The 19,084-nt window shown below is 35.7% G+C and overlaps 1 protein-coding gene across 3 annotated transcripts in view; it reads left to right on the forward strand.

The window, feature by feature from the left end:
• Positions 1–19,084, forward strand: part of ZCCHC7 (zinc finger CCHC-type containing 7) — a 278,477-nt gene that overhangs the window by 179,139 nt on the left and 80,254 nt on the right. For all 3 annotated transcript variants that reach the window (XM_027859088.1, XM_027859089.1, XM_027859090.1), the window contains exon 3: positions 12,377–12,420. In XM_027859088.1, the coding sequence (XP_027714889.1) occupies positions 12,377–12,420 (44 nt within the window). The remainder of the gene's footprint in view (positions 1–12,376; positions 12,421–19,084) is intronic.

The following is a 19,084-nucleotide window of genomic DNA, read 5'->3' on the forward strand; positions in this document are numbered from 1 at the left end:
ATTTCCCATTAGGAATGAAACATTCTACTGTCCCTTTTTCTCTCTTTAACCTAAGCTGCAGTGAGGACTGGGAGAATAGCCCTGTGGCTGAGCTGCTTATTTTTTTTTTTTAATCTATTCATTTTATACTTTCAGACAGATTTTTCCCTGGGGTGAAACAAAGGTTAACTGAAATTTCCTCTGTTGTGTACCTGAACGAATCAGCAGTTTGAGAAGGAAATCCCATTGATGGGCCAAGAGAGTGACAGGCTCTATTTAAAGAATTCCCCCGACTGTGTGGTAGACCAACCATGCCATGAATTTAACTGTTCCTGTGGTCCCCATACTTGTACCCACCGAAAAGAGAGAGACACAGAGACAGACAGAGAGACACAGAGAAAAAGAGAGAAAAAAGACTACTTTGTTCTGCAAACTTAGCACTAAGCTTTGAAAAAGCATGAGCCATTGAGTTTTGTGAATTCATGTTAGACAGCACCAGAGGCCATTACTCTAGGAGAACAATATCTGAAAGAGTACACAAAAACAGGTAGAAACTGTTTAACTTTTATTTATGTGTGTATATACATATTTATGTGTATGCTTATACACATGTAAAACCTTGGCAATGTTATCATTTTTGTGCATTAATATTGCAAGTAGTGGTTATTATTTTTCTGACAGTCTGAAATAATACTTTTCTTATTTTTCAGTAAAGGTTTATGATTTTGGAAATATACCTTGCACATAGTTCTTTTTTTTTGTTTATTTAAAGGAAAGACAACATGCTGAAAGTTGTTTTTGTTTTTGTTTTAATTTGATTTTTAGGTTTTTCTGAAACCCATGCTGGAGATTTCTATGTATTTACTATTAGAAGCAGCTCATGTTTTTTGTATTTATAGTGTTTGAAGAAAGCTACTTTAAATATGAAAAGATGGTATCTGTAGTTGGATTAAACACTCTAAATTCATGTGTATTTAACCTCGGGACTTGTGAACCTTATTGAAAAATTCAGCTTTAACCCTGCAGTAGCCCTCAATAGAGCATGCTGCATAAGGATTGTAAATTCCATGTCATAGACCCAACTGTCAGACTTTTTCTTTTTTTCTGTGGTGACATTTAGTATGAGATATTCCCAGGGGATAGTAAATTGTTTAAGTTTCTAATAAATATATTTCCAATTTGTTACTGATAGCAGTACATTTCTTTTAAAAATACTTAGTTTAAAATGCTTAGTTACTAAGCATTCATTATTCTTGTGTGATTTATATTGAAGTTTCATTTTGTTTTGTTTTTAAACAGAAATACTTCTTAATTTGTTCTCTGTTCAGTATGGAAGGAAACTTTCAAGCTCTTTGAAAGTTACCAAAAATCAGAGAGGTTTATAGATACACCATATTCATAATGGTTGCTAATCATTAGTGTCAAGCAAAAATGCCGAAAGCAGTACAGATTATAAATATGCTGTCTAGGACATTTCAACAAAGAGAAGCTCTTCAGTAGGGATTCTTAACTTTCTTGTGTGTCATAGATCCTTTTGGAAATCTGGTGGATCCTATGAATTCCTTTTCAGAATAATATTTTATATGCATAAAATATATAAGATTACAAAGGAAAGCAATTACATTGAAATACAGCTATCAATATATATTTTTTTAAGTTCATAGACACCTGGTTAAGAACCCTTGCAGTAATAGAGTTTTGTGAACAAATAGTGGGCAAAATTAATTTCTTAATCTGATTACCTTCAACAGTGTATCAGACTTTCAGTTCAGCAAGCATTAATTACTTTGTACAAGATGCCTACTAGGTACAAGAGACTTTACTAGGCCCTAGGGCTACAAAGATGAAAATGAGTAACAGTTCCTACCTTCAAGGTCTGATGGATGGTAGTGGAAAGAACACTTTTTTTCTCTCCCTTCTAAATTTCCCTATTACCAAGGGCAGCTTTATCTTCACAGTCACCTTGGCTTAAAACCTAGATGTCCTCTTCGTCTCTTCACTCTCATCCCATATGTCCAATCTCTTGCCAAGTCTTATCATTTCCATCTTCGTTCCATCTCGTGTATACTCCTCTTCTTTCAGCTCATATTGCTGACATCCTGGTGCAGGCCTTCATCACCTCATGCCTGGATTATTGCAGTAGCTTTCTGGTTGTTCTCTATGTACTCCATGATCTCTTTGTTCTTCTCTATCCTCCATTTAGCTGCCAAAGCTTAGGTCTGTCCATGTTATCCCTCTCCTCAGTAAACTCCAATGACTGTTACTTTTAGGATCAAATATAGAAATTCTTAATTTGACTTTTAAAGGGCTCCACAACCAAAGCCCCTACCCATCTTTATAGTCTTCTTATCCCTTACTGCCCTCCACATACTCTGCAATCCAATGACTTTGGTTTCCTGGCTCTTCCTTGCACAAGACACTCATTTCCTTATTCCATACACTTTCAGTGTCTGTCCCCTATGACTCTGTTCTCTGCCTCCTCAGCTCAGTCTCCTGGATTCCTTCAAGGCTTAGCTCAAATCCCAATGGCTGCAGAAGACCTTTCCCAGTCACTCCCACCACTATGCCTTCCTTCTTAGTTTACCTCCCATTTTCACTGTCTATATCTTTAAATACAGGCCTGTTTCCATGTGGACTTCTTCATTAAAGGTCTTTTTCCCTTCTTGAGGGTCACTGACCGTGCTTTTGTTTTTCTTTGTTTCTCTAGCACATAGAATAGTGACTGGCATGGTAAACAATTAATAAATGCTTGTTGACTGACATCAGAACATGGATTCAACAAATTCTTAGAACTCATGTGGAAGATTTATAGTGGTTTAACTTGCTTTCCAGTAATAATTTTAGGTCAGATTTAAATTTAAGAGTTATATAAGAAGCATTATCAATGACTTACTAAGATTTTTCAATTATTTTATTAGTAATGTTTAGCTGTCATATAAAATTTTAAGGATCACAAAGCATTTGCCTCATAACTGTGGAGTATATAGGACTCTGTAGAAGTGTAGTATGTAGAGTAGTTAGGTGGTGCAGTGGGTAGAGTGCCAAATCTAGAGTCAGGAAGATCTGAGATCAGATGTGGCCTCAGACACTTACTAGTTGTGTGAAGTCACTTAACCCTGTTTGTCTCCATTTCCTTATCTGAAAAATGAACTGCGGAAGGAAATGGCAAACCATTCCAGTATCTTTGCCAAGAAAACAACAATTGAGGTCATGAAGAGTCAGACATGACTGAAATGACTAAACAACAACATTATGCTTCATCTCACATCTAGAAACTACCACCTCCCTGCCTAGAGGTAGAAGTATGCCATTTGGTTCCTAGAGTCATAATTACTTGCTGAATAATCAGAATGCTGAAAACTTTCATTGTTTTCTTTTCATTGTGATCATGGTATAAATCGTTACCGTAGTACTAGTGATTTCACTCTTAATCAGTTTATGCTATTTGCCCATCTTCCTCTGAATTTTTCATATTATTTTTTACTGCACAGTAATATAAGATTACTTTCACATACCATTGTTTGTGTGGTGGAAACAGTTCTGAACTTGGAGTTCTTTCTACTACCATCCTCAGTTCAAATCCCAACTCTGCTGTTTGTTTCTGGGTCCTTGTACATGGAATGTAACCTCTTCCTGAATCTCAGTTTTCTCTTCTGTGAATTTAAAGTATTGGAGAGAAGACCTCTTTGATTCCTTCCAACCCTAAATCCATGATCCTTTGTAAATAATATAATCTCTATGTTTTAGATGAAGACACTGAGCTTAGGACTTTCCAAGTGTCTTCTGGGAACTGAGCCCATTATCTTGAATCTTCACATCTAGTGCACCATCTGCCTCCTCACTGTGATACTATTTTATTTCCACAAAATCTAGATGAGTCAATGCAGCAAACCAAAAACAATCTACTCTATGTACTACATTGTATGCTTTAATAGAAGCTTTTAATGAATTAATAGACTTTAAAATTATCAGTAAAATTCAAGTCTATGTTATTTCCTTATACTAAAAGAGTCATGGAAAATTAGCACAAGTTCATATTTTAAATTGCATTGTATAGCATATCCTTATTTTCAGAATTTCCACATGAGCCTAATCATGTAGTAGAAATCCCAGATTTCATTTGGAAGTGCTGGATTGCAGACTTAGCCTTGGTTTTACAGTTGAAGAAAAGAAGGCCCAAAGAAGTTAGGTGGCTCACCCAGGCTCACACAGAAGATGGCAGAATCATTATTTGAATCTGGGCCTTCTGATTTGCAATCCAGTGCTCTTTCAACTACGGCATGGATTTCGAGGTCCTTTGGAAAAGATGTGTTATACAGTAGCCATAAACATGAAATCAAATACTCCTAAAAAGCACTCACACTAAGAAGACTATCCTATTAGAAACTCAAGCAGCTAGGTGAAACAGTGAACAGAGTGCTGGACCTAGAGTCAGAAAGACTAATCTTCCTGAGTTCCGTTCTGGCCTCAAACACTTATTAGCTGTGTGACCCTGGGCAAGTTACTTACCCTGTTTGTCTCAGTTTGTTCATCTGTAAAATGATCTGGAGAAGGAAATGGCAAACTACTCCAGGATCTTTGTCAAGAAAACCCTAAATGGAATCACAGAGTCAGACACACCTGAAACAACTGAGCAATAACAAAATTAGAAGCTACTTGTGAAGACTTTCAGTCTGAAAACTTTTATTGGAAAAGAGTGTAATGATTGTTCACCAGAATATTAGTTTTTATAGAATCAATAAAAATTAGAGCTGAGCAAAACCTTAGAGATTACCTATTTTCATCCTTTTCCCATTGACAGTAATCTCCTTCTTATGCTGCATGTTCCCTGTTCTTTCCAGCCAAACTGAGATACTTTTTGCACTTTGTACTTTTTCTCTTGTGGTGACCTTTTCCTGAAATGTATTCTTCTCTCCTTTCAAGGTTCCACTCAGATGTTAGCTCTTCCATGATGCCTTTCTCTATTCCTCTAGTTGAAAATGTACTTTTTTTTTCAAATTTCTTGTATTTTGGTTAGAACAAACGTTTTCACTGAACATCTTAGTCCTTGTATTATGGTTATTTCCGTACGTCTCTGATACAATTATTTATTATTGATATTTGTCACAATTGTTTCCATTAATAACTATTAATCAAAATAATTAAATATACAAAAGAAAGGGCGAACTCTTACCTAAACTCCCTACCTTTAATAAGGCAGAGCAAAAAAAAAAAAATTAACAAACAAAATAAGCAAATCAGATGCTATTATTTTGTGTCCCATTCCAGATTCACCAAAACTGCTACCTTTCTGCCCTAGTTTCATTCTTTCTTTGAGATAATAGGATTTAAAAATATAAGATCAGAGAATTACATATTTTTGATGTGAAAAGAGCTTTAGACTTAACTAATCTAAGTCCCTTTTGGTGACTTGCTCAAGATGACAAAGTGGCAAATGGCCAAACTCAGATTTGAATCTAAGTTCTCTGACTTCAAATCCAGTGCTCTTTCCACTACACCACATGGCTAAAGAAAATTTGAAAGTCAGACTATTATTAATGCAGTTTTGAAATTCTTTTCTTTTTTAAAAATACTCTTGTGTTCTGTGTTTAGATAGATCTGGTTCTTCTGTATTTACTTTGCATCACTTCATATAGATATTAATGTGTGTGTTTCATTTTTATCACTTCATAATGTTCTGTTTTCTGGTTCTTGAACATGTAGGTTGATTTGGATTTTTTGGTATTAGAAAGATAATAGTTATGAATAATTATATATAAATAACCCTTTTTGCCTTTTAATAGTATTTTTAAAAAGTGACAAAGACCTAACAGTCAAAAGTTGTGATCATTTTTGTGACTTTCTGTATATTGTTGTATTGTGTATTGTATGTTGTTGTCCAAAATGTTTTCATCAGTCTGAAGTCTAACAGTTTATTAGAATACTTGTTTCCTCACTAGCAGTTTTAAGGTAGTATTTTAAAGTTGTCTATAGATGAACATCTTTTCATGTTATTAATAGTTTGTAATTAATTCTTTGACCATGTCTTCACTGACCTTATAGATATACATCAGAGCCCACTTAATAGATCATAAACTTTTTGAAGGTATAAACTGTCTTGTTTTATCTTTGTGTTTCTTATGTTACTTACCACAGTGCCTTGGACAGAACAGTCAGAATGGAAATTTTTATCTTACTCATATTATAGAGTCAACAGACCTAAAAACCTTGAGTTGACTTGCCTGAAGTTACCTAGTTAGTATATCAACTAAAACTAGAATTTAGTACTCCTGTTTTCCAGTTTATATTATCTAATGCACTATTGTCATCTTACTACATTACCACTTAGCTGGATTAAAAGCTCATCAAGAGATGTTTTGGAAATAGAATCAGTTGGTCTGGGCCAGGGGTAGGGAACCTGCGACCTTGAGACCTCATGTGGCTTTCTAGGTCCTTGGGTGAGGCCTTTTGACTGAGTCCAAGTTTTGTAGAACAAATCCTTTTATTAAGAGGATTTGTACTGTGAAGTTTGGATTCAGTCAAAGGGCCATACTTGAGGACCTAAAGGGCCACATGTGGCCTTCAAGCCACAGGTTCCCCACTTCTGGTCTGGGCAATTGACTGGATTGAAGGCTGTGGTAGGGAGGGCTATTTTATGTAGCCTGGGATGGTTTCCTTTTAAGGTAGCCATTCTCAGGATTTTGTTGGTCTGGAAAAAAAATAGCATAAAAAGTTCAGCCTTCAGGGAGTTGGTGTTCCTGAAGTCTGGCAGAAATTTTACTGCCCTACAAGGCATCTTTTTGATCCAGTATTGTAAATCTAAGGCATGCAGAGATGGGGAGAAGCAATGTCTGTTTTTAGTAACTGTATTCTTTAGTTCTTTCTTACAAAAACAGATCTTTTCTTTCATTGTATGTTCTATTAGTATTTGCACTTCAAGTAGAACTTGAATCTCCAGTCTGGCCAGAGTTAGTCCTGGCCCAGAATAGAGGGTAAGGAAAGAAACAGAGTTACAAACTGAATGCTTGAGAAGATGATAGGCCCCTCAATGGACGAAGGCAAACATGGAAGAGGGACTGGTTTATGGGAGCAAATGATGAGTTCTGTTTTGAAAGTCATCATCATCGTCATTGCTGACATGTGTGTATGTATACATTTGTACAATAGTCATATAAAGACGTGCGTGTGTGTGCATGCACATGTGTGCATTATCTCATTTGACTATCACGACAGTCCTGGCAGGTGGATGTTATTATCCCCCTTTTCCAAGCAAGGAAACTTAGGCTTAGAAGAGTTAAGTAATTTACCCATGGTTTGAACACAGGCCATTCTGATTTTAACTCCAACTCTATCCACTATGCCAACTGGCATGACTGAACTGGAGTTTACATAGGTTAGAGCAGCCCCTTTAATGTGGGAACCATTTGTGATCACTGATCCTAGAAGAGCAGATGATAACAAGAGAGAGGAGGTTCTAGGACAAAACCTTGGGGGATAAGTTTACTTCGCAGACTAGAGACAAATCATGAATCAAGAAAAGAGACTGAGAAGGTTGGAGGAGAACCAAGAGAGAACAGTGTCTATAGAAGCTCAGGAAGGAAAGAGTATCTAAGGAAACACTGGGTCATTGAGCAAAAGCTAGGAGAGACCTCAGAAGCCATTGTTCAACACCTTCATTTTATAAATGAGGAAACTGAGACCCAGGACACTTAAAAGATTTGTTCAAAGTGATACAGGTAGTATCATCAGATATGGGTGGTAAAACCAGGTCTTCTAACTCAAGAACCAGTTTTCTTTACACTGTAGCACGAGGCTTTGGGAAAGTTCTTAGAATATTATGGGAAGATGGCAGCATTAGGGGCTAGAGGAGTCCAGATCCCTTACCAATACCTCATTAAAGCTATGAAATGCAGTGAAAAATAAAGAAAACCAAAGAGAATTCAGCCATAAACTCCTCTATCAAGAACTCATTATCTCACAGAATAGGAGTGCTTGAGATGTAAAGTACACAAATAGAGAAGGGAGGAAGACATCTCATGAGACTCACCTTCATCTGATCCAGATAAAGAAAGGTAGAATACCCTCATGTACACATTTCTCACACAAAGAGAAACAACATGGGGTAGAAATACATTATATTCAATTGTGAAATAGGTGGGGATAGGGAGATAGGAGATGGGATTTTAAGAGACAGAAGAGGGAAGTATAGGCAAGAGGGCAGAATAGGAAAAAACAGTGCATTCCCACTTCTGATAACTGTTCCAAGGGAAGATATCAGAAGAGCCCCAAACTCTGAAAGCTATAATGAGTCATCTTTCTAGCACAAGATCATGAATTTGACCCATAGGCAAGTGACCACGGTAGGACTTGTGTACTTAAAGGTAAGTACTTAAAAGGTAGACTGTCCCTCTCAACCAAGCCAGTCCCTAGGGAGCAGAAGATGTCACATTTCAAGGGGGGAGGGGAGGTCCTCAGAGAGAGTTATGGTGCTATGTCCCACCAAAAGAGTGCAGAGCCTTGCACGGTCCAACATCCAATCTCATTCCAGGAGGTAAAGGTAGAAGAATAAATGATTTTAGGGCTAAGGAAGCCCAAGACAAGTCAAGAAAAAGAAAATAATTAAAACACCTGTAAGCAAAGCCACAAAGATAAGCTAAAATTAGAAATTCCAGAAGACTTGATATAAGATCTTTAAAAGAAAAGAGTTTAGAAATAAAATAAGAGAGGTGGAGGAAAGAACTGGAAAATGAATGAGAGCTTACAGAGAAAAGACTTGGAAAAAAGATTATCAACTTAGTGCAAGAAATACATAACCTTACATAAGTAATTGAAAGTTAAAGTGGACCAAATGTATACACACACATAGAGAGAGAAAGAGTGAATGAAAAGATTGGAAAAATGGAAGAAAATGTAAGTTATCTCATCAGAAACACTTGCCCTGAAAACAGACCAAGAAGTGAATTTAAGAATCATTGGATTATCTGAAAACCATGACCCCACCCCACCCCCCAAAAGCCTGGATATCATTATTTTAAGAAGTTATAAAAGAAAACTGCCTAAACTTCTTAGAACAAGAAGGCACAGTGAAAATAATAAGAATCCACTGATGACCTCCTAAAAGAAATGCCAAAATGAAAACTCCCAGGAAAGTGATTAGCAAAACCCAGAGCTTCGAGATCAAAGAAAAAATTCTCCAAGCAGCCAGAAAGAAAAAATTCAAGTGCAGATGAACCAGTGAGGATTACATAGCTGCTAATTCTACCACTTTGAAATAAGATATTCCAAAAGGCAAAATATGTGGGCCTACAACAAAGAATGGTTTACTCAGCAAGACTAGTTGTGATCTTCTAGGGAAAATAAATAGATCTTCATTCAAAAAGGGGACTTCCAAACAGTCCTAATTAAAAGACCAAGTTAGTAAGCATTTCTTGAATATGTCCTTAGTCCCAATTGCTATGCTAAACATTGAGGATACAAAAAAAGGCAAAAACAGTCCCTGTCTCTCAAATAGCTCACAGTCTAATGGACCAGAGCTGAGTAGAAACTTTGAAATATAAACATTAGAAACATAAAAAGGTAAATACATATAAGTTATCAGAAAGAACTTTGTAAGGATGAACTTTTTACATTGTAATTGAAGGGCAATGATACAAATGTGTCTTCGTGTCTCCAAGGGTAGTAGAAGAAATAACATAGAACAGAAAGCATAGGGAATGGCTTTGTTATGTTTTGATAATTTTAAAATAAAATAAACAGAGGGTAAAAATAATACACTGGGGGAGGGAGGAAGAGTAGAGGAACTTATGTAATTGGAATGTTCAAGTAAAAGTCTATACAAAGAGATATGGGAAAACGATAGCACTTGAACATAACTTTCATCTGAAATGGTCAAAGGAGGGTAAAACACATACAATAACACTGAGGATGCAACTCAGACCCATGAGATTGGCAAAGGTAACAAAAAAGGGAAAAGACAAATGCTGGAAGGACTGTGGGAAAATATATGCATTGATACACTGTTGGTGAGGTGAAGCTATGAATTGATAGCCATAAATAGGTAGCCATGTAGGAAAGCAATTTGGACCTTCTATACCATGGATATTGAATATTATTACCATTAGCCTCCTTTATTAAACAACTATCCTGGCCATTATGTTTTGCCGATCAGTTTATGAGTCATCCTCATTCTCTCTCAGATTCTGCAAGCATCTTCATCATTGTCTTAACATTGTGTTTCCTATAAAACAGTCCGTTGGTAATGTTTTGTAGCCTATTTTAAAGCCATCATATTCCCCTCTATAGTCCTTTGAATGATCCAAAACTTTAATTTTTTTAATAGACTGTGACAGTCCATGACTTGCAGCCATACTGCAACATTGAAAAAAAAGTGGTTGAAGATACACTTCTTTTTTCAGGGAGATGGATGCTTGGAATCATTAAAAGCATCTAGCAGTTTCCCAAAGGGATTTCAGTCTGTTCAATTCTGGGCCCACCTCATTATCCTTTTGGAAGGTGTGTCCAGGATATATTTACTGATGGATCAACTCTGTGTCCATACAAATAAATATGGACAATAGGCATTCTTAATCGGCTTGGTTTCTTCCTGTGTGGATGTTTAGGATGAGCTCTTTTTAGTGCTTATGGATCTCACTTAGAAGGCTTAGCAGTGTTCTTGGATTGGTCCAACATCTGAGGGTCTCAATATCTATAGGGAATTCTTTGATTTGGACTCTGTGCTGGACACACACCTTTTAGGGAAGTAATGAGCAAGAAAAGCAGAGTATAAAATGTAGTGTTTGAGGCTTTTGGGTTTTGTTTTTTTTTTTTCCTAGTCCGAACCAGGTGGAATTAGTTGATTGGTGGTTGGGCTCCATTAAAATACTGTCAGGTAATCAACAAACATTTATTAAGCATCTGCTTTGTGTCCTATTATTTGGCATCCAGGAGGGAGTAGAAATGACAAGGGGAAGGAACTCAGGGTTCCTGAATAAAAGAAAAGCCAAGTTGGAGCTATGAAAGGACTAATTTGTCTTGCATCACCACCAAAATGTTTTCCCCAATGCACTGGGTTAAGAAACACTGTCAATCCAATGAATAGTCAAAACCTGAAGAAGGAACGTGCTAGTTCCATTGTACTTATTAAAAATGTACAATAAGTTATTGAGGAATTGCCAATTTATAACCTAGAATGTTACTAAATTCAGGATTAACATTTTAAATAGAGTACATTTGACCTTTAGAAGCTACCTTATATTCATTACAATATTCTTGTTGATGAAGGTAGTTTGCCAAAATAACAGGTTCCTTTTTTCTTTTACCTCTTATAATCTTAAGCTGACTAAATTTTAAATTCCTTGCAAATATTGTGGAAGCTTGAAGACACTGAGATAACAAAGATGATGTTCAACATCATAACTTGGTGTCCAGGCCAAATGGATCCTTTGACTATTGATTAGTGTGGGTGGTTATGATAGGAAAAATAAAAGGAGCAGCTCTTTAATGTATTCTTTCTTCTACTGTGTGGTTGCTGCTTCCAAACTTACAAAGAACATAATCATCAGGGAAACATCTCTGCCTTCCTCTGAGTTTTTTTTTTTTAAAGCAGTCTGGTTTTCTTAGTAAAAATACTTTATTTTAGAATATATCTATAAGATGTTTTTTACTGCTCATAGGCCTGGAGAAATGTAGATTACTTCATGGCTCTTCAAATTTCCATTCAATAGAATAGAATAAAGTAACTAGTGAGGCTGTATTGGTATATTTGAGATAGGGGAATAAGGTGGGGGTGGAAGAATCTTTCCATTGCTTAAAAAAAAAAAAACCAACCCTGCAACAGCTCTTTGTTTACACCCCAGCTTCTGCATTAGTCATAGCACCCTTCTAACATGTTGCCAGCAGACATGGGCTGAAGAAGTAATAGCCATTTACAGTTTACAATGGGACTACAAAGACAGAGAGAAAGGTATTATATAAAGAAGTAAATTTTGTCCCTACATCCTTCAGGTTTTACATATTAAAATTAAAGGCTAGCCAATGACTTAATGAAGGGTTTTGCTTCTTTTATACTCTGTTATACAGTAGATTGGATGTTCTGTAGTGCTCGCATTAAGTTACATACTTCCCAGTGGTAAGGTGATAATCCTGATGTGATCAGAGACAATTCTGATTTTAAGTACGTATATATGCAATTCAAAATGGAAACCAGTTAGAAACCAGCAAGCTTGGTTCTATTTTTAATTTAAACAAGTTCTGTTGGAATTCAGGCATGGTGGCCTGGCACTGTATCTGTATAAATGCTTTGAAGAGCCAAAGGATTTTTATTAATGTTTAGAACTGATAGCATAAGCCAAGTATTCATTTTAACAAGTTCTTTTTAGAAAAAATGTGAATTAATCATATATTTATTTTTGTTTTTCAGAAAAAAATGATGTAAACTGGTTCATCAGTGATAAAGATCTTGAGGTAAAATAAATTTCTTTTAAATATTGTAAATAACATTCAAAGTTTATTTACATGAATCATATTTACCTTTATAGCTCTAAATTAAATCAACTTTTTTTCCCCCTAACAGTAAATTACAATAAAACCATAGACATTTTTTAGCTTGAAGGGACCCTAAATATTGTACTTGGTTATCATTTCCCCTCTGGGTCTCATTTCCTTCCTGTAAATTGAGGGAGTTGGACTAAATAATTTTTAAGGACCCTTCCAGCTCTAAATCTTATGATCCTGTTTCTCTGGTCTAAACCTGTCATTTACAAATTAAGAAATTGAGGCTCTTTTCCTTAAGTGTCTTGATGAATGGAATATATTCTGTGGTTTTTGGCATACATATTACTATGGACTGTGTATGTGCCTACATGGCTTGGCACTTAGGACTTTAACAAGATTGACACAGGAAATAGCTGTTTCTTCAGTGGAAGGAAATGGTTAGCCTATATTTAGGGTGTGACAGGTGTTTGTCACTTTCAGATTAATAGCATTCATCTTGTTAAATAGTAGAATCATTTTACGTTTTAAAGGAGAAAGATTAAAGAATATTACTGAGATAGCTTTGTAGATTTGAATAATAAATACAGTCTTTTAAAAATTTGATTTTTACTAAATAGTATGAAGAAGGGTGGCAGTCAGGAATTAAAACTCCTCTGGAGTTTGTCTGTGATGTCATAAATGTATTTTACTCACTTTTTAGTTCAAGATAGCTGCTTTGGGCTCCTTTAAAAGAGAAAAAAAAAACCATGGAAAGAGAAGAATGTCATCAGTGTGGAGGCAGTGTGAAATAATCTTCATTAGAGACATTTAAATTTTTCAACAATATTTATAAGCCTATCTGGTGGATAGAGGGAATTGTTAACAAAGTCCTCAGAGAAAGAAACACATTGACATTTGGGTCAAGAAACTAACACAATGGAAAACTAGGCACTTTGCCTAGGCCCCACTAACTATCAAAAACCCCTAAAAGAGAAGTTTTGCCATACATATAGAGCAGTTTCAGTTGAATTAGCAGTAAATAAGACAGAGCATTATGAATTAAGACCATAAAATGCTCATTCTTAAAGCATTTACTTAACAACCCTCCTTCACCAGCCTTCACACTCAGTAAGAATGTGCAAACCTACCCAAAGACTCATCCGTAGTCCCCATGTTGGGATCTGTTCCTGCTTATAGGCACACCCAGTACCCCAACATGTAACACTAATTTCTCCCCCAGCTATAGGAGAAAGGGAAGCATTCTGCCTTCTGTCTGGGGTGTTTCCTTGTTTAAGAACTCCCAGGGCTGCAGAGACTGTCTGGAATGCCATCATCCTATCTTGAAAAAAGCGACACAGGCTAACTCAGTTTAGCTAGAGAAATAGAAGAGGAGATACAAGGGAGATACAGTAGACCCGTATAAATGACTATACCAGGTCTGAAGGAAAGGGGACTGAAACCTATCTGGGACCATAATGTGCTTCCAGAAGCAACTCAGGGCAGAGGCCAAGGCAAATGAAACCTAAATCAGCCAGTGTGGGAGGAGGTTGAATGTGCTTTGCAATACAGCCCTGGGGGTATTACACACAAGCAAAGGGAGAGGAGTCAAAGTGAGTTACAGGAGGAAATATAAGGATAAATTAATGTAAAGACAAAGATTTTAAGAGGAAAAAATTCAATAAAACCTAAAGCATAAGCAAATAAATCAACAGAATGCTACAAACTAGAAGGAAGGAAGAGTACTAAATGGGCAAAAAGATTAAAAATTCTTTTAACAAATATCGTAAGATGAAAGAATTCCACAGAAGCCTTTGGAATCCCAAAAGAGCATGGAATAACAGCAAGAAATTCCAGAATGGTTCAAAAGTTAACTCTGTAAGAGAAGAATTTAGGAATTGATGCTTGTTAAAAGTTGTAGCTCTCAATGCAGAAATAAAAACTTAATATTAGAGGAAAAAAACTACAAACAACATTCTCCATGGTGATGAGTTTTTCCTAAGAAGGGAAAGGAACAGATTTGGAATCGGAAAATACTGAAAGTTTGGAAAATCTGGCAAAAGAAAAGAAAATGGCAACCACACTAAAAGAACATATCATATCTGTATAAGCTGGAGTCATTGACCTCAAATACAGGATGCCCATAGACAACTTAAGGATTCCCTGAAGGATGAGACAAAAATTTTTAAAAATACCTTAATATCGGAAATCATGCAAGAAAATTACCCTGAACTTCTGAATATAGAAAACAAAGGACACATTGAAAGAATATGTGTTTCAAACTCCAAGATACATCCAGAATGGTTAAATTTAATGCCAAATTTTGTGACAAATGGTGCAAGTGGCTGAGAGAAAGACATCCAGACATAAAAGAAAGGTTAACACAAAATTATTCAGCACAGATTAGAATCTGCAGGATGATGTAGAATTGTATATTCCAAAAAGCTCCCACCCTGCAAACCTGAGCATAACCACTAACTAAAAAAAAAAAGAAGTGAGACTAACCAAAAAGGAGTTCAGGACCCCAGTCCAGATCACACAAGACCTGGCAGCTTCTACTGTAAATTTAAAATCTTGGTACTATATTAAAAAAAAAAAAGATACAGACTTACAAGCAGAATAACTTATTCTGCAAAGCTGAATATAATCCTACCAGGGGAAAAATAGACCTGTAGTGAAATAGAGAACTTTCAAATATCTGATAAAATGACCTGAGGTGAGTAGGAACTTTGAAATACAAAAACAAGACTCAGAGAAATAATCCTAACACACTGAAAGGGAAAAGAAATAAGTGTTCATTCAGAACATTAATGTCTTCAAAGGGTATTGAGGGAATTTAAATAAGAAAACTAGAGGACCTATGGATGATTGGTTCTATTCTAAGAATTTGAGGAGAGTAAAAGGAACACATTTGTATAGAAAGGAAGAATAATGCTGAGCAGGTAATAGTTTTAACAAAACAAATTTCTTGATTCTGAAGGGTGAATTAAAAGAAAAGATTTAGAAACTAAAGAGGTGTGCCCATCAATTGGGAAATGGTTAAATAGATGGTGTTATATGAATGAAATGAAATATTATCATGCCATAAGAAATGAGATGGTGTCAGAGAAAATTGGAAAGCATGAACTGATGCAGTGACTTGATTAAAACCAGGAAGAAATTTTATATAATGACAACACTGTAAAGAAAAACAACTTGGAAAACTTTCAGAAGTCTGATAAAATCGATGACCAGCCAGGTGTCCAGAGGACACTTTACCCACTTCTTGACAAAATGCGAATGGACTCACGTGGAGGAAGATATACATTTTTGGTCATGGTTGCAGTAAAGATTTGTTTTGCTCAGCTGAGAATCTGAAATAATTGGATTCAGTAACTCAGCATTTGACAAAACTGAAAACTTAAATTTCCTAAGATACTATCTGGCAGAAATTAGGTTTTAGATCAACATCTCACTGATTTATCACAATAAATTAGATATATGACCTGAATATTAAGGACCATACCATTAAAAAAATAGAAGAGTTGTGGAAGAAAAATTCTTTACCCTGCATTTTTAGACAATATATGTTAGAGACTATTTGGTACTATACAGAGTTTCCCATGCTTATTTTAAATATTGCCCTACGCATGTCTTCTTACATTTTATACTGGTCATGAAAACAAAAACAAAATTTCACCCCAAGATTAGGAGGGCACACTGTTTAGCCTTTAGGACTTTTTTATGGATATACCTTTGGAGAAGTATCTTCCTGAAACTCTTTATTTTGGTCAAGAGAGAACAAAGGTTGGTCACTACTGTCATCTTAGTTTCAAAGAATCAAGTTTCCTTCTTGTACTCAGTTGAGGTTTGTATTACAGAAACTTAGCATGTCTGAAAAAACGGAAGCCCTGGACTTGAGAACAGGGTATTACTTCCTTGGCATTGATTAAGCCTTACTAAGATTTTTCCTTCAGGTGAGACCAAGGATTTCAGACCACAACATTGTCATTAAGTTTCTCAATATTACCAAAAAAAGAGACCTTAGAGGATATACTTCCAGAGAAGCATATCATACATTCTTCACAGCTATAGGTATAGATGGGCAGATGGGGGAAGAAGGTAACAAAAACAGGGTTAGAGGTAGTTACAAAAGACAAAATATATAATTTTGAATACGTGATATTGAAAGGCTATTTCATGAGTAAAACTAATGTAACTAGGATAAGAAGGGAGTCAGCCAAGTGGGAATGATGGGCACACTACTACATTGTTGGTGGAACTTTAAATTGGTCCAACCATTCTGGAAAGTAAGTAGAATTTTTGTAAGAGTGATTACAGTGCCTATTGACCCAGAGATTCCGCTTCTAGGCACATAGCCAAAGGAAGTCACTTATTTAAAAAAAAAAAAAGGCCCCAAGTACACAAATGTTTCTAATAGCATTTTTGTAGAACTGGAAACAAAACCCTTTAAATTATAAATGGCTAAACAAATTATGGTACATTGATGTAGCTAAATATTTTTGTGCTAACAGAAACTGTGTAGGATGAATATAGATAAGCATGGAAAGTAAAGTAAATGGAACCAGGAAAATAATATATAGAATGACTGTAACACTGTAAATGGAAAGAATAACAAAGCAATCAAAACTAAATACTGCAGAATCATAATAGACAAGCTTGGCTAAAGAAGAGATATAAGATGACACCTCCCAACCCTTTTTTTTGCACAAGTGAAGGACCATAAGTATGGAACTCTGAATATAATGACTTTTCAATATGTTGGTTAGTTTTGCTTGACTCTTTTTTTCATTGTTCTAAAGGATGTTTCTACTGAAGGGTCATGGTGGAGTAATAACTGTAGGAAGTATAGGTAATATAAAAATGAAAGATATCTTTAAATTTTGTAATTTAACAACTGCTCTATGATTCAGAAGACTAAAAAGTAATATTCAGAAGCCAGTAATCTCTTTTGATGAGGTGCCACAAAGAGAACTAAGTGTGTATGTCCATGGCATTGATAGGCCTAAAGAAGGAATTGAGAAAACAAATGAAAAAAAAAAGTGAATGGACAAGAAGTTGTGAAAGAGATTTTTTTCAAATTATATAAACAATTTAATTATTGGTGACCATCTCTAATTGAAGATTCATAAAATCTTACAATTAATGATGGTTTGCATTCATATTTTACTTCAGGGTTTACCAAACACTATATACTCACAAAAATTCTTTGAAGGTAAACAGTGCCAAATAATATTCCAGTTTTAGAGGTGGTAAAACTGAGTCCTAGAGAGATTGACTCACAAATTTGTATCTTCAGCCCTATGATTTTTGTTAATGATAATAATAAATACATACTTGCATAAATTTATGCACATATATACATCATTGTAGCTATAAAATGATGACACTTTTTAGAGAAAATTATTTGCAGCTAAGTTGTTCAGGAAAAGCTTCATTTAGAGTGTAGTGCTTGAGCTGACTTTAAAAGGAAACTAGGGAGTCTTAAGAGTTGGAGGTGAGGAAGGAGTGTATTTCAGGAATAGTCGATAGGCAGTGCAAAGGCACAGTGACAGGAGATTAAGTATCTTATCAGAGGAACTACAAAAAGCCCGTTTGACTGATCCAAAGAATGTCAAGGAGAATAATATGTAATGATGCTGGAAAGGTAGGATGAGGTCACATTATGAAGGATTTAAATATCTATGGAGTTAGCATTTGATCATAGAAGTAATAGGGAGCCACTGAAGTTTATTGAGTAGGAAACTGACATCATCATATCGATAGGAAAATCACTGGCCACTGTGTGTGGTTTGGGTTGGGGAGTGGATTTGACTAGGAAACCAATTAGCAATCTGTTGTAATTGTTTGTGGGACATGATGATGCCTGAACTAGGGTGGTGGCTGTGTTAATTTGGGAGAAGGAGCCACGTGTAAGAGATACTGTGAAAGTAGATAAAAGATTTGGCTAGTGATTGGATATGTGGGATGAGTAACAATGCAGGATTTGAGGATGACCCACCAAGGTGGGGAGCCTTGGTAACTAGAAAGATGATATGATGATAGCCTCAACAGAAAATGGGAAGTTTGGGGGAAGATGTAGTTGATAAGGGAAAAAGTTCTTGACCAGACAAGGACTAGAGAGGATCATAGACGATAAAAAGACAATTTTTGTTATAAAAAATTGAAAAGCTTTTACATGCAGAAATCACTGTAGTTAAAGAGAAACTGATCAGAGTGGGTAGGACTTTATAGCAAGTTTCTCTGACATAAAGGTCTGGTATACAAGATATTTGAAGAAATAATTCCAAAAAATAATAAGAGTCATTCCCTAGTAAATAAATGATCAAAAGATATGAACAGGCAGTTTTCAAAGAAAGAAAAACAAGCTATCAACAACCATATGAAAAAACCTCCAAATTATAACAGAGAAATGCAAATTGAAATAGTGTTGAAATTCAACCCCATACCCTTCAGATTGGCAAAAGTGACTAAAAAGGAAAATCACAATTGTTGTAAAGGCGCTGGGAGAACAGACACATTTAACATGGAGCTATGAATTGGTCTAGCCATTCTAGAAAGCAATTTGGACTTTGCCCCAAAAGTTACTAAATTCTGCATCATCTTTGACCTAATAATGCCACTACCAGGCCTATACACCAAAGAGCTCAAAAAGAGG

Source organism: Vombatus ursinus, unplaced genomic scaffold, assembly GCF_900497805.2.
Source record: "Vombatus ursinus unplaced genomic scaffold, bare-nosed wombat genome assembly UNPS02014158.1, whole genome shotgun sequence".
Taxonomy (NCBI): Eukaryota; Metazoa; Chordata; class Mammalia; order Diprotodontia; family Vombatidae; genus Vombatus; species Vombatus ursinus.